General features: G+C 39.1%; 1 protein-coding gene across 6 annotated transcripts in view; it reads right to left on the minus strand.

Annotated features, from left to right (window-relative positions):
• Nucleotides 1-585: 585 nt before the first annotated feature.
• SLTM (SAFB like transcription modulator) overlaps nucleotides 586-14,568 on the minus strand; it is a 59,902-nt gene continuing 45,919 nt past the window's right edge. For all 6 annotated transcript variants that reach the window (XM_056572431.1, XM_056572434.1, XM_056572429.1 and 3 more), the window contains 14 exons: nucleotides 14,297-14,346; nucleotides 9,326-9,435; nucleotides 8,404-8,553; nucleotides 8,220-8,329; nucleotides 7,988-8,133; nucleotides 7,783-7,874; nucleotides 6,364-6,518; nucleotides 4,949-5,129; nucleotides 4,393-4,517; nucleotides 2,380-2,541; nucleotides 1,986-2,294; nucleotides 1,633-1,768; nucleotides 982-1,130; nucleotides 586-844 (listed from right to left, as the gene is read on the minus strand). In XM_056572431.1, the coding sequence (XP_056428406.1) occupies nucleotides 742-844; nucleotides 982-1,130; nucleotides 1,633-1,768; nucleotides 1,986-2,294; nucleotides 2,380-2,541; nucleotides 4,393-4,517; nucleotides 4,949-5,129; nucleotides 6,364-6,518; nucleotides 7,783-7,874; nucleotides 7,988-8,133; nucleotides 8,220-8,329; nucleotides 8,404-8,553; nucleotides 9,326-9,435; nucleotides 14,297-14,346 (1,978 nt within the window). In that variant the 3' untranslated portion in view covers nucleotides 586-741. The remainder of the gene's footprint in view (nucleotides 845-981; nucleotides 1,131-1,632; nucleotides 1,769-1,985; nucleotides 2,295-2,379; nucleotides 2,542-4,392; nucleotides 4,518-4,948; nucleotides 5,130-6,363; nucleotides 6,519-7,782; nucleotides 7,875-7,987; nucleotides 8,134-8,219; nucleotides 8,330-8,403; nucleotides 8,554-9,325; nucleotides 9,436-14,296; nucleotides 14,347-14,568) is intronic.

The following is a 14,568-nucleotide window of genomic DNA, read 5'->3' on the forward strand; positions in this document are numbered from 1 at the left end:
TGAAGCAGAGCAGCCTCTGCGGGTAACATATGATTAGTTCCCAATGTGGGGACATAACGTTGCTGCTGATAATTCACTGCGGTATATGAAAAATTTATATTGTAAAGAAAAAACACATCGGTATTCGGTATGAACCGGTATTCCGCCCAGCACTAAGAAAAGATGTGCCATACCTACAGCTTTCCTTTTATAATATTGCTTGTATGTAAGTCTGGTAACATCTACCACAAATAGCAACAGAAAGCATCAACTTTATTCTTTTCTTCCTGTATTTTACCCCCTCATTTTAAGAGCATGATCAAGTGGTCATATGAATTACGAACAGTGATCTGTTCACTCCATTAAATTGAACCCTATTGTATAGGCATTACTATATAATCTGTACAAGTCATATGATCACATGAACTGTTATGCTTTATCACATGTTCCATCTAATTAGGTTGTAGGCCACTTGACATTTAGAAACCTAACACTTACAAGCCTGTCCTGGACGTTATTCGCCAACTTCGTTTGTATTCCCATATGAAGCAACAGTTACATTGTAATGAACTTTGAATTATATTTATACAAATAAGGGAGTTTGAGGTTTACTTAAACTGAATTCACCAATAAAAGATAATCCTCAATGATTTAAAAAAAAAAAAAAAAAAATGCTAAGTGAGACACTGTGTTAAAGCCCTGTCAAATTAGTAAGTATTTAACAAATGAATAAGTTATCTTGAAACATGGGTAACAGAAGCTTTAATATCTTCTTGGAGGTGCTCCTTTATAGGACTTGAATCCAGAACCACTTCCTCGGGGAACAGATCCTGGCATCTGTACAACTCTGTTTATTGCAGAATTACTGGAAAAGTCAAAGGCAAAGAGTTAAAAACATTGAAGTAAATGATGCTCTCTAGGCTTGTACAGCTATAAAAGCAATGTACATCTTACACTCGTCTTTCTAGATGCAGTATGAATTCATATATATGAATTATATACCTGGAATGTGATGACATTATGCCCCCGCTGCGACCATCTGGCATCCGCCTGCCATCATATCCACTACCGTGTGTGTTGGGACCATGCCATTCTTTTCTTGGCCCAGCATTGTCACGTCCAGGGCCAATAGGCCTTCCTTCATTATAGTGCTATAAAGAAAACATCAATATTTAAAACACTTGAAAGATAACATGTCTTTTTATTGTAAAAACAAAACCCACCAAATGAAGAAAAATAGTTTTTCTTTCAATTTTATCTGACATTTTTTGGGGAGTTTTTTGCTGTAGAATTTTCAGTAAAAAGCATAAAGTACAATTGGTCCCATATTAAACAAACCACCATATGACCCAGTAGATTGAGAACTAAAAGTTATGGCTCTAACGAAAAAAAAAAATGTGTAAAGGAGTTAAATAATAATCTGTGTTTTTTTCTGGTCCCAGTTGATCTGGAAACATTTTTCCCCATTTACTGATCATAAAGGCTCTGACAGGCCTACAGGAGGGAGCCAGGATAGATTTCTCTATCCTGATCAATACAGAAGAAACTCAGCATCCACAGCAGCACAGAAGCTGTGCCCAAACCATCACCAACATGTACTAATATGTTAATGATACTGCAAGGAGATCATTTTTTGTGTTTACAAATACTTACTTGACCACCACTCCCACGGTCTCCAACAATTACTCCACGATCATTATCTCTGCCACCATAGACAGATTTACCACCACGATTACTATGCCCACCTCTGGCAGAATGACCAGGTGCATCACGACCTGGTCTGTCAGTTCTGTTGATAAAGAAAAGTTTTGAATAAATTTTTCTTCTTAATGTTTTCTGTAATGTCCACAATAGCAGGGTAAACAACCACTCCAGTTAGTTTTATTAGGTTGTAGTATTATATCATTACAAAGCACCAGACCCAAAGAAACGTTGATTTTTTGGGGGAAAAAACAAAACACTGATCTGGAGATTCATAGCAAGTTGTTAACTAAAATCTTAACTACCTTGCTTCCCGTTTATCTGTTCCCATTCCTCCTTCTTTCCAGGAAGTTGGTCGTGCTACTTTTCCTGTAGGATCTCTTTGAGGACGCCCATGCTGCATATCTGGATTACTGAGCCTTCTGTCATGACCTGGGCCATCAGATCTGTTTGCACCTGGTCTGTCAATACCTACTGGGCGTCGTTCATCCCGATCTCGCCTATCTGTGTCCCGTGGCTCATTTCGTGGTTGCGCTGGCTCACTTCTTCTTGAGTCACTGAAATTCTTGTTAAAGTTCTTTTTGCCATCTCCCTGGTTCACAAACCGGTCACGTCTATAAAAGTACAAGAAGAACTCAAAAACAAATTCATCCCAATATTGTAAGAAGCAAAAAAAATAAATAGTCTTAGCATATTTACCTATCAAAAGATGATGCAGATGAACCCTCTGAATACCGACCCCGCTCTCTAAGATCAAAGTCATTGAATCGGCCATGCTGACGATTGTACTCCGAGCCTTGACTAAAGCGGGAATCTGTATCCATAGTCATTTTCTTGTTCTCACCCCAGAAGTTCTCTCTTCTATGGGAAGGTAGAAACAGGGAAGAGGAGTTTAAGGACAGACTAGGATACAAATATAAACAAGCATACACTTTTAAACATATGAACAGACTTAAATGCATACAATGCACGTGTTATAGATTAATAACTATGGAAGAGCTAAATAGTATAGTTTAAAAAAAAGTTTACTAGTAAAGTATTCTTCTAGCAAAGTTGACATTTCAAAGGGGAACTCCACTAAACTTTTTATCCCAAGAGCCGGATATACACAAGTACAGTGCTCATGTTTCTCTGGCTCTCCCATAGACAGCAGTCTAAACTAATGAAGCGCCAACAGAGCAGATCAATGCTGTGCTATGGCACAGCATTGCTGAGTGTATGCAATGATCAGATTGCATGAATAATAAAAAAAATAAGATAATGTTAAAAAAAAAAATAATTATATTAAATATATATATATATATATATATATATACACACATACATATATATATACATATATATATATATATATATATACATATATATACATATATATATATACATACATACATATACATACATACATACATATATACATACATACATATATACATACATACATATATATATACACATATATATATATATATATATATATATATATATATATATATATATATATATATATATATATATATATATGTGTATATATATATGTATGTATGTATATATGTATGTATGTATATATATAATACACACACACACACACACACACACACACACACACACACACACTAAATATACTCTAGTATAAGCCGACCCAAATATAAGCAGAGGCCCTAATTTCACCCCAAAAACCCAGTAAAAGTTATAAGCCTAGGGTGGGAAATACATCATCTTGTCAATCCCTTCATCAGTGGACTTCAACCTGCGGACCTCCAGATGTTGCAAGCCCGGACAGTCATCGGCTGTCCGGGCATGCTGGGAGTTGTAGCTTTGAAACATCTGGAGGTCCGCAGGTTGAAGACCACTGTGGCCTTAGTCATCATGCAGACCCCCTTTAGCTTTCTATTCACCTCCCCTTGGTGGGAAGGAAAGGTGAGCTGGTCCAGGCCATCTATGCTGCAGGGACCGTCCGGTGGGGAGGGTTAGTTGTTCAGCGCTGTCCATTTTCACCGGGAGGCCTTCTTCTCCGCTCCGGGCCGGCCCCGGACTAGCAACGTTGCCTTGACAACGACGCATAGGGACGTTCATGCGCAGGGTCTGCTGCGCACTGACATCCCTGTGCGTCGTCGTCAAGGCAACGTCGCTAGGCTGGCCTGGAGCCGAGAAGAGGGCCTCCCGGTGAAGATGGACAGCCCGGAACGACTAACCCTCCCCACCGGACGGTCCTGCAGCATAGATGGCCCTGACCAGCTCACCCTTCCTTCCCACAGAGGGGAGAGGAGTAGAAAACTAAAGGGGGGTCTGGATGATGACGAAGGCCACAGTGGTCTTCAACCTGCGGACCTCCAGATGTTTCTAAACTACAACTCCCAGCATGTCCGGACAGCCGATGGCTGTCCGGGCATGCTGGGAGTTGTAGTTTTGCAACATCTGGAGGTCCGCAGGTTGAAGACCACTGAAGGGATTGACAAGCGGAGAGTTCACTCGAGTATAAGCAGAGGGGGCGTTTTCAGAACGAAAAATCGTGCTGAAAAACTTGGCTTATACTCGAGTATATATAATAATAATTAAAAAGTACAACTGGTGGCACAAAAACAAGCGCTTATATGGGTCTGTAAGTGGAAAATTTAAAGAGTTCTAGCTATTAAAAAGGCGGAGAGAGAACATCACAAGTTCAACAATAAAAATCCTAGCGTCCTAAAGGGGTTAAAACTTGTTGATTACCTGTGGTCAACATCCCTTGGACGCTTCAAAGAATTTCTTTTCTCTTGTTCAAAGCGAAGCTGTTCTTGCTGACGTCTTAGTTCTTCTCTCTCTCGTGCAATGCGCTCAGCCTCTTTGCGCCGTTCCTGTGAAATGATTAAGTGAGTTGGGCAAAGTACTTCATGTAGCAATGATTGTTTTTTCTTTTAATAAACTGATACAATTAGGATATGTTCAAACTGAGGAAATTCCACAAGGAATCTTCTTGCTGAATTTATTCAGTGGATCTATGCTGCCGGAAATTAGCATTAAAGTTTGCACTGAATATGTTGCTGAAAATAACCCTTGAAATTCAAAGTCCCATTGACTAATGGGATTTTCCAGGCAAACTCAGCCAAAAGAATTAACATGTTTATTGCTTTGGCAGAATCAAACCTCATTGTTGGAAGTTCCACTACGTTAACGTCTGACTTGTTAACTGACCAATAGCCTCCCAGTGACAAATTAGAGGGTGCTACAAACTGAATGCTTTTGGAGACATCTCTAAAAAGAATCTGAATACAAATTATTAGCTCACCTGTTCAATACGCATACGCTCCCTCTCCAGGCGTTCACGCTCCATTCTTTCACGTTCCAGCTTTTGCCTTTCTATCTCTAATCTCTCTCTCTCTCTCTGTAAGCGGTCAAGTTCTTCCCGTTCTCTCATTATTCGGACCCGCTCTCTCTCACGACGCTCCCTCTCAGCCATCTCCCTCCGTCTAAAGCATATGTAAAAGAAAGTTACTTTCACTAACCGCAATCAAGGGAAAAGTGATTAATTTAATTAGGTATTTTACATTCACAACTATTAAAATGGGGACTAGATAAAGTAACGTTTATGGTCATCATGGGTTTCTTAACTATGCAGAAACATTTTAATTCAAGGACACAAGATGTCTGTCATTAACTGGAACAATGTATGTCATGTATGTCCCCTGCACCTCCTGATAACTAAGGCAAAGAAGTTCTGAATTAAATGCAGTAAGACCAGGTTCACAAGAACTCCAAGTTCCCACACAGTTTTTTTTTTAACAAGCTGCCACTGAAAGCCAAAGCCAAAAGTGAATTCTATTCTTTTTAAATCTACTTCCGGCTTTGGCTCAAAAACGGCATTAGCAGCTTGAAAATAAAAAACCCAAAAGCTGTTGTGTTTTAACACTCGCCTATAAATAATGCAGATGAACCTGCCCATATATCCATACTGTTTCGTAGAGTGCTTGTTAAACTTTACCAACTTATATTGTTGCAAAATCATCACCAAAATCCCATAACAAATACAGTACAATTATACAGTGGTCCAGATGTAATGTGCCTAAAACAAACTGTTTGATTCTGTCCATAGCCATGAATCACAGCTGTGGTTTAAAAAAAAAATATTTTTTTTTTAAAGCCGAGCTGATATTGGTTGCTATAGGCATATTGATAAATCTGGGCTAATGTGTGAAAATACCCATACAGTCAAAACATTCAGCGATTTTAAAACTTATATTTAATAAACCTATTTACAACCCTCCTTTGAGAAAGCTGCAGCTAAACAGCTCTCCCCCCCCCCCCCCCCCCCCCCCCGAAAAAAAACAAAAACCTAAACACTGACCTGTACTGTCCCCAGCTGCTCCTGGTGCAGTCTCTCTCTAAACAGCAATACCAGATGCCATACTGAAACTCAGAGAGCGCACATTGGGTACAGCAACCAGTTAAGCAATTAAGAGATACGTAGCACCAGGAAGAGCCTGTTACCCATACAGGGGATGATGTAGTCGGGCCTGCATGGCGTGCTCTGCTGTGAATTTTTAAATAGCTTTAATAGAGGTTGTACTTGATACTTCCCTCTCATCAGGTATGACTTTTAGAGATACACAGCACCAGAAGCAGCTGTACATAGCTACTATGTAAATTTCCAGTCAGTTACCAGGGTTACAAGTTTTAAATGAAGGGATTTTGTGCTTATATTACCTGCGCAGTTCCACTGCTCTGTGGTATCGCTGTAACCTCTCCAAACGTTCAACATTTTCTCTGAGTCTTTGTGCTTTCATCTTTTGAAATGTCAAAATGTCCTTTTTATCCCTGAATTTCATTTTGTTTGGGATAAATCTTTCCCTTGGTCTCATCTAAAATACAAAATTAAAACAATAAAATTCTTCATCTTTGTGTATCAGAAGGATTTCAAAATGTACCTTTGAAAGATAGGTATAGGTAGAGTCATGTCTGTTTTATATGGTTATTTCTGTACAAAACAAAACCCTCTGCTGTATTATTCCATAACTCAGAAAAGTTCTTGAAAGTTCCGTGTTCATAAATGCAATGGTGCCCAACCAAGAGAGGGCAGGGGGTCCCAGCAGCTGTACCCCAGCGATCAGACATCTTACCCCCTATACTTTGAATAAGGAATAATAATATGTTTAGGGGCAGAGTATCCCTTTAATGATACATTTCATATTTTTTCAGTATAAAAAAAAAAACAAGATTTGCAGAAGGGGGCATCTTCTACGTTTAGAGGAAAGAAGGTTTCTACACTAGCACAGACAGGGGTTCTTTACTGTAAGAGCAGTGAGACTGGAATTCTTTGCCTAAGGAGATGGTCATAGTTAAAAAAAAAAAAAAAAAATGTAAAAAGAGGGGGTCTGGATGCATTTTTGTAGAATAAAATGACAGGTTATGGATTCTAGATTTATAGGGACAGAACGATGATCCAGGGATCTATTTTGATGCCATATTTGGAGTCTGGAAGGAATTTTTACCTCTAGTATGAGGGTTTTTTGCCTTCCTCTGGATCAACTCAATAGGGACTTATTAGGGTTACAGGTTGAACTTGATGGACTCTGGTCTTTTTTTCAACCTTATGAACTATGTTACTAGGATAGAAGATCAGTTTGGCTCCACCAACTTTTTAGACATCACAAGAGCAGAGGGTCCCAAGTATGCTATTTGAGGAGGTGGACTGCCAAAGGCAACTAAGTACAGTGCCCTGCTATCAATTACAGTCCTACAGACATGAAGTGATGCACATTGCTGCTCCAATCCAATTCCCCAAAATACTCATTGCATCCTCCATTTGTTGGTACTTTATTGCTATACAAGGCATATTGTATAAGCCTGGAGGAGAAGCTACTTGTTTGTGGGATAGGCATTTTTTCACAAGCAAGCTGTGCTGAAGTACCACTTACTGCACTCAATACTCACAAAAGAGGAACAGAGTAACAGGATGCCAAACAAATCAAACAGATTAATTTAGTTTAGTATGGCATATTTATGATTGTTTTCGAAGGTTAGTGGGGCACAGATAGAGGGCTTTAGTTTAAACACACAAGATGCCGGAGAATTCCTATAAGGCAGGACATGAAATGCTTAAATAAAAGCTGCTGATACTCTTACCTTATCAAATCTTCCTCTTCTTGTTTGTGGTCGCATGTAACTCTGATCCCCTCTTGTCTGATCTATTACCACCATCTGTCCTGGGCTTTTACCTACAAATTTTTTTTTTACAAAATATTGCACTTAAGATTTATATTATATAGGGCTTATACAGCTCCAAATCAAACGTATATAAATTGCATTATAGTTTTTGTTTTTTCGTTACCTGGTCGTTTCCTTTCTTCATTTTTGTCTGCATGATCATGGGTAGAACCTGCTCCATTATCACTATTTTCTTTTTTAGCATCTTTGCCATCTTTCTTTTCTGACTTGTCAGATTTTCTGTCATCTTTTTTAGCAGAACTTGAGGGTCTAAGGAGGAACAAGGTAGTAATTTTATAACAACATATTAGGGAAGCTAGAATATTTCTTATCAAAAGCACAAGCATGGTTCTTACTTGCTACTTTTGTCTCCTCCAGATGATTTTCTCTCACCCGAAGTTCTACCCGATCCAGTTTTTTCATCACCTTCTTTTTTTGTATCTCTTTTTGAAGGATCACTCTTCCACTGGAGAGGAAGAAAATTGGTTAATGCAAGCCTAATGGGAAAGTGGGGCAACTCAACCTACAAGAAAGACATACCTTTTCCACAGATATTTGCTGGCCGTGCAATTCTGTGCGATGTAGGTGAGAAATGCATCTTGAAATATCAGCACTAGATGACATTGTGACAATCCCATAGCATTTTGCCCCTGGACTCCTGGCATTGGTAACTACCTTTGCACTTAGAACCTGTGGCAATAAAAAAAATATAAAGAATGTAATTTACCAGCTATCTCCTACTATAATATTTTTTCTCTCCATTTTTTGATGTAGAACGTACAGGATAAATTCCAGTTGACACAACTGGCATTTTCAATTTGAGGGGATATGGCAAAAATATTTTCATTAAAAGGAGTGGGTGCTTGAAAAACAAACATGTGGATTGCATTTAAAGGGGTATTCTGGTGTTAGAGGATTTTGTTAAATGGCAGTGCAAACACTGGGCTTGCAGAGTATATTCTTTAAGAAGTCTGAAAGTATTTCCATTATATCTTTTCGGTATGTTATAATTTGATTAGCGCAGCAGAATGTACATATTATGGAGTACAAGAGCTGTACTTGCATCAGACCGCCGGACAGGGAACCGCTGGTTATAGCAGACCGTGATTGTGCTGATGTCTGCCATTAACCCCTCAGATGCCATGATCAATCACAGCATCTGAGGCAATGCAGTGATTCTGGGGGCTGATCTGTTCACCCGCAGTACGAAAGCGGGGATCGGAGCAGATCAGCTAAGATGGTGGACAGAGATCTTATCTGCCTCCTGCCGTCATTATGGTGTCTTCATGTCTGGACTGCCTTCAAACAGACCAAAAAAGTAGATCACAGATAAGTTATCAGTGCTATGCCTATGCATAGCACTGATCAGTAGTAGTAATGACTGAATTACATTTCTTTAAGGGGTTAATAAACTACAGATCTAGATAATCTGGTTAATTTAAGCAACAGAATTTTCACATACCTTTCCATATTTCCCAAACAGGTTCTTTAAATCTGCAGCCTTTGTATTTGATGAAAGTCCACTGACCCAGAGATTTCTCAATGAGCTTCCACTGGTGCCACTAATACTTCCTATAACAAAATAATCCATTTCAGCACGACAAAACAAAGAGTAAGAAAACATGTTTATAATATGCTAACCATGAATGTGTACAGTGTATTACATGAAATTGTGATATTTATAATAAAGCTTTTTTCCCCAGCCAACAGCGCTGGCTTAAATAGGCTGCAAATTCTCTCTATGGCTATGCTTATTCTATCCGACATAAAAGACTAAAAATGTTATTTCTTACAGTGTTATTACCATTACATAAATACAACCAGTTAATCACCACAAGTCAAAGCTGCCCCTATAACCTTAAAAGGGAATGTACTTTTTTGTCCTAATAAAAGCCAGATACTAAAGCATGTTTTATTTACCTATTTATTTTCTGATTGTGATTTTAATTTCATTTTTGTGCATTATGATCTAGTACAAATTTCGAGAAACTACTCTGCTGTGAATGGTGGTGGATCTAGTATTCTTTCTACTGGTGTTACTTTTCACTGTCTGTGTTTAAAAGTAAAGTATTACTAGAAAAAGAGGTATACAGAACAGGAGATCTCTGTCTAGTTTTAGGCCTAGTGGTTAGACTGGAAAAGTCAAGGTTTCAAGATTACAATAAATATAAAAAAGATAGAACATAGAAAATTAGGGGAGAAAGAAAAAGAAAAAAAAAAACCCACAAAAAAGCTCATTTCACATTCCCTTTAGTGATAGGGGGTGACAAGCTGACCCATAGGGGGCCCAATCTTTGGGACCCCCATCAATCTTGAGTGGAACATTGTACTCTTGAATAAACGTAGCACAATGAGAATGCATGGCCAGTGCTCTGTACATTCTCTATGGGACTTCTGAACATTTAAGGAAAAAATTGTACCCATGAATGAATAGCATGCTCGTTACTGGTGGGGGTCCCGGGGATAAAGGATAAAATTTGGACATGGGAACACCTTTTAAAGGGTACCTTTCATCAAATAAACTTTTGATGTATTTTAGATTAATGCATGTTGAATAACTTTCCAATAGCATGTTAATGAAAAATATGCTTCTTTCTATTGTATTTTTCCCGATCAGTCCTGTCAGCAAGCATTTCTGACTCATGCTGGAGTCCTAAACACTCAGAGCTGCCAGCCTGCTTTGTTCACGGCCAGACAGGCTGTGAACAAAGCAGACTGGCAGCTCTGAGTGTTCTCCTTTGTGAACAAAGCAGACTGGAAGATCGTAGTGTTTAGGACTCCAGCATGAGTCTGAAATGCTTGCTGCAAGGACTGGTAGGGAGACCCCTAGTGGTAATTTCTTCAAAGTGGAAAATTAAATAGAAAGAAGCATATTTTTTAATAACATGCAATTGTGAAGTTATTCTGCATACATTAATCTAGAATATCAAAAGTTTTTTTGATGAGAGGTACCCTTTAAGCTGGCAATGCTCTAGAGCATCTCTATTGTCGAAAAAGCTAATTTAGTAAAATTTTTGTCAAAAGTCGACACCTTTTTCCCCCAACACAATCAAGCATGAGATGTCAAACAATGGTCCATCTGTAGAAAAGTTAACCAGCTGCATTGTAAATTTTCCATTACTGAAAGGTGAAAACCCTCCAGCAGGACATCATCTCTTCCTTCTTACAGCCTACTAAAGGGAGAACATGCTTTTCTACCGTTTGATCTTGGGGGTATCATGATTATTATTGATAGCATCAGCCCAACTGCTCTATACACTAAAGGGAAACTGACAGACTGCTCACCCACACTAAACCCAAGACAATGGGTTCTAGTTTGGGTAAACAGCATTACACGAGTAGTCACTTACATAAATCCAGTGGATTAAAAGTTCTACCTCCCAGTAGCTGCATTGCTACAGCGCTGCTGTGAGCAATGGAGACGGGGAGACTGTTTGTTAAGCGCTATGTCCGCCCATCTGATGAATATTCTTTTCCTTGACTCAAGCCCTAGTGATATGAGAGCTCTGCTCTTGTAGCAGAGCGCAGGCGCCACTGCCGTGTAGGCTCTCAAATCCTTGGGATTTGAGGGTGAAGGAATTACAATATTCAGATAGACGGGAAGAGTACTGTCTACAGAGGCAGGGGAGCTTGGCAAACCGTCTGCCTGCCTCCAGTGCATTGCTGTAGCAATGCAACTTCAGGGATGCAGTGCTTTTAATCCACTGCACAGATTTATGTAAGTGACCCCTCTCTGTTCACACGCACTATACCTAGTTTGTTGGGTTTAGTGTGGGTAATACACCTGTAAGTGTTCCTTATATAATGTCTAACAGACATCTTGCACCTGCTAATCTGTGGTTCTCTGACCTTACACTGTACTTTTAACTATATAGGTATATATTTTGCCTTTTGTTCAACTACACAGGAACGTATATAAATATTTGGGTCAATATAGGGACTTATTACATATGTGTTTTAGAAGGACTGCGATAGCAATAAACTCCTTCTGGATTTAGACTCTAGGGAGGAGATTTATCAAGACAATGTAGAGGAAAAAGTGGTGCAATAGCCTCTTTCATTTTTAAAAAGGGCTCTGAAAAATATAAAGCAATCCGATTGGATGCTGTGGGTGACTGGACCACTCTTCCTCCATAGTGGTATTGTTAAATCTATTTCTAGGAGATCACATTCATTTATACAGTCTCTAGGACTTCAGAGCTATTGATATGGGTATACCTTTTGTGTCTGGGGGTAGTGTTATACATATTACCGTGTGTTCTACAAATATACATATTTACTGTATCATACACCCAATCTACTGGGGATGACCCTAATGAGCTACTATGGGTGCCTTGTTAACTATTTACACTGCATAAACATTAGTTACCAGAAGATCCACACTTCACAAAAAAATCTGCACTGTATATACTTAATGATCAGTGTACATTAGGGCTGCACGATATGGGGAAAATGTGCAATTGCGATTTTGGGCCTAAATATTGAGATTTCGATATGCGATGTTATATAATAAAAAAAAAAAAAAACTGAAATCCCCCCCCATTTCATGTCCAATCGCCTCCATTTCACATCTACCTACCCTTTTTATGCCCACCGCCTATTTCACATCTCCCCCTTGTCACATTCTCTCCCCCCCCCATCACATCACATTCTCTCTCTCTCTCCCCCCCCCCCTCGTCACATGGCCCTGTGTGTGCAATAAGGTTTGGAGGCAGGTCGCACATCCGTGCTCTCAGTGCCCCTCCGAACCTCAATGCACATACAAGGCTGTGGGAGGCAAAGCCCTGTGTGTCTGTTCCTAGTGCATACGCAGCCTATTTTTCGCTGCATATGTGCTGTGTGTGGCCCTACCATTGCAGCTTATTTATCATGGGTGGCAATAGCTTTTAGCATGTATTAATATATTAATAAAAGTTGTGCTTTATGGTTAGGGGATCACAGGTTGTGTTTCATAAGATTTTACTTCTTTCATCTGTGCCATATTTGGTTCCAGAGGTAGCCAGACTACCAGTTTTGAGTAATTTTTGTCTACTATGGCAGACCACACCAACCCATATATTATACGGTCAATCCTAATGGATAGTAAGCAAAACATTCTCCTGTTGGGGCTGATGCAAGGGAAATGTGTGACTGGCTACAGCTGAACACTAAAGGGTTTCTAGGTCCAAGGCCACAGAGCTATTAGAATAGTTTCAATTGTATAAAAACGCATATATATATATATATATATATATACACACATATATACATATATCGGAATATGCAAATCAGCTCATTACATCACCTTCTCAGGCGATGTTCCCTGGTATCAGCTTAGCTCCAGTTACGGAATATAAAAAGCTAAATCGGGATTAATGCCAAACCAGAACTCTCTCTCTTCTGGTTTGGCATTAATACCGATTAGCTTTTTATATTCTGTAACTGGAGCAAAACTGATACCAGGGAACATAGCCTGAGAAGGTGATGTAATGAGCTGATTTGCATATTCCCCAACCCAGAATGCCTGCGGAGTGCTTAGTGGCCCTTGAAAGCACCGTCACACCAGTGGTGAACTCGCCCTGAGTTAAATACTCATCGTGTGTATGTATATGTGTGTGTGAAAGAAAAGTTAATACTCTTACAAAATTTTTTGTGAGCTACCTCTTGCTTACCTACCACATGTAAGTTAGCAGATACAAAATATTCTGGGACCTAAACTACAGTGAAGTTATACATTGCTTTGTGATATTAGTACACCCGACAGTGAAATCTAAATATACTTAAATTATTTTTCTTAAACCTGCATACTTTTGTTACATTAACACTTTAGAGTGGTGACAAAGTGATTTATCTTCCACTCCATTTCAGGGGACTAGGGCAAGAGCAAGGCTATTAGCCTGCAGTACTTACACCTGGATTTCCTTTCCCTTACTTTTCTGGCCAGTTACAGGACACAAACTACTATCACTACTATGACATGACAGTGCTGGTGTAGGTGCACTGAAATAAAAGTCTGGCACTGTGCTGGGAGATTGATTGTTTCTAGAACACTACTATGGCTGGCATGTGTGTGTGGTACAATGTGGATCCTTTGGAGAAAACAGTCTGGTTAAGCTTGCATGCACAGTGCCCAGGCACTCTCCTTTACATTGCACTAGTTAAGTCCCACCCCCACTCTTTGTTTTGTCTTTGTTTCTGGACACTAGTTTACAGTGAAATGAGAAACCAAGTAGCCATAACAGGCTTTTTTTCTGGAATAAGGAGTAATTTTACGTAAATAAAGTAATGCTGATCAGGAAAATGAGCTGGGAGAAGACTGCGCTACTGCATGCTCCATCTCACTGCTAGGACATGTCAGAAGATTTTCCTAATGACAGTGGCCATTTAAAATCAAATTAGTTTATTATATATAAAATTTAATACAAATTAAAAGCTAGGAATGTAAAATGCTTACCTTTATCATCTTTAGATGTAGGTTTACTATCTTTTGCATCCTTTGATGAGCTACAAGAGGCAAATGATTAAGAAAATAAAATGAAAATGAGATAGATATTTCCTATGCAAAACAATAAAACAAATAAAAACACCTTGCAATGGTTCAATTGAATTTTAGAGGATCAAAAGGTTTCCCTCAAAGCTTCTTGATCTCATTCTCCCCAGGTAGCCTGAAGATCTAGATTTTCTGACAAATATATTCAGTGTGGAAATATGTCAAATCTTCTCCAG

The sequence above is a fragment of the Hyla sarda genome, chromosome 4, assembly GCF_029499605.1.
Source record: "Hyla sarda isolate aHylSar1 chromosome 4, aHylSar1.hap1, whole genome shotgun sequence".
Classification (NCBI taxonomy): domain Eukaryota; kingdom Metazoa; phylum Chordata; class Amphibia; order Anura; family Hylidae; genus Hyla; species Hyla sarda.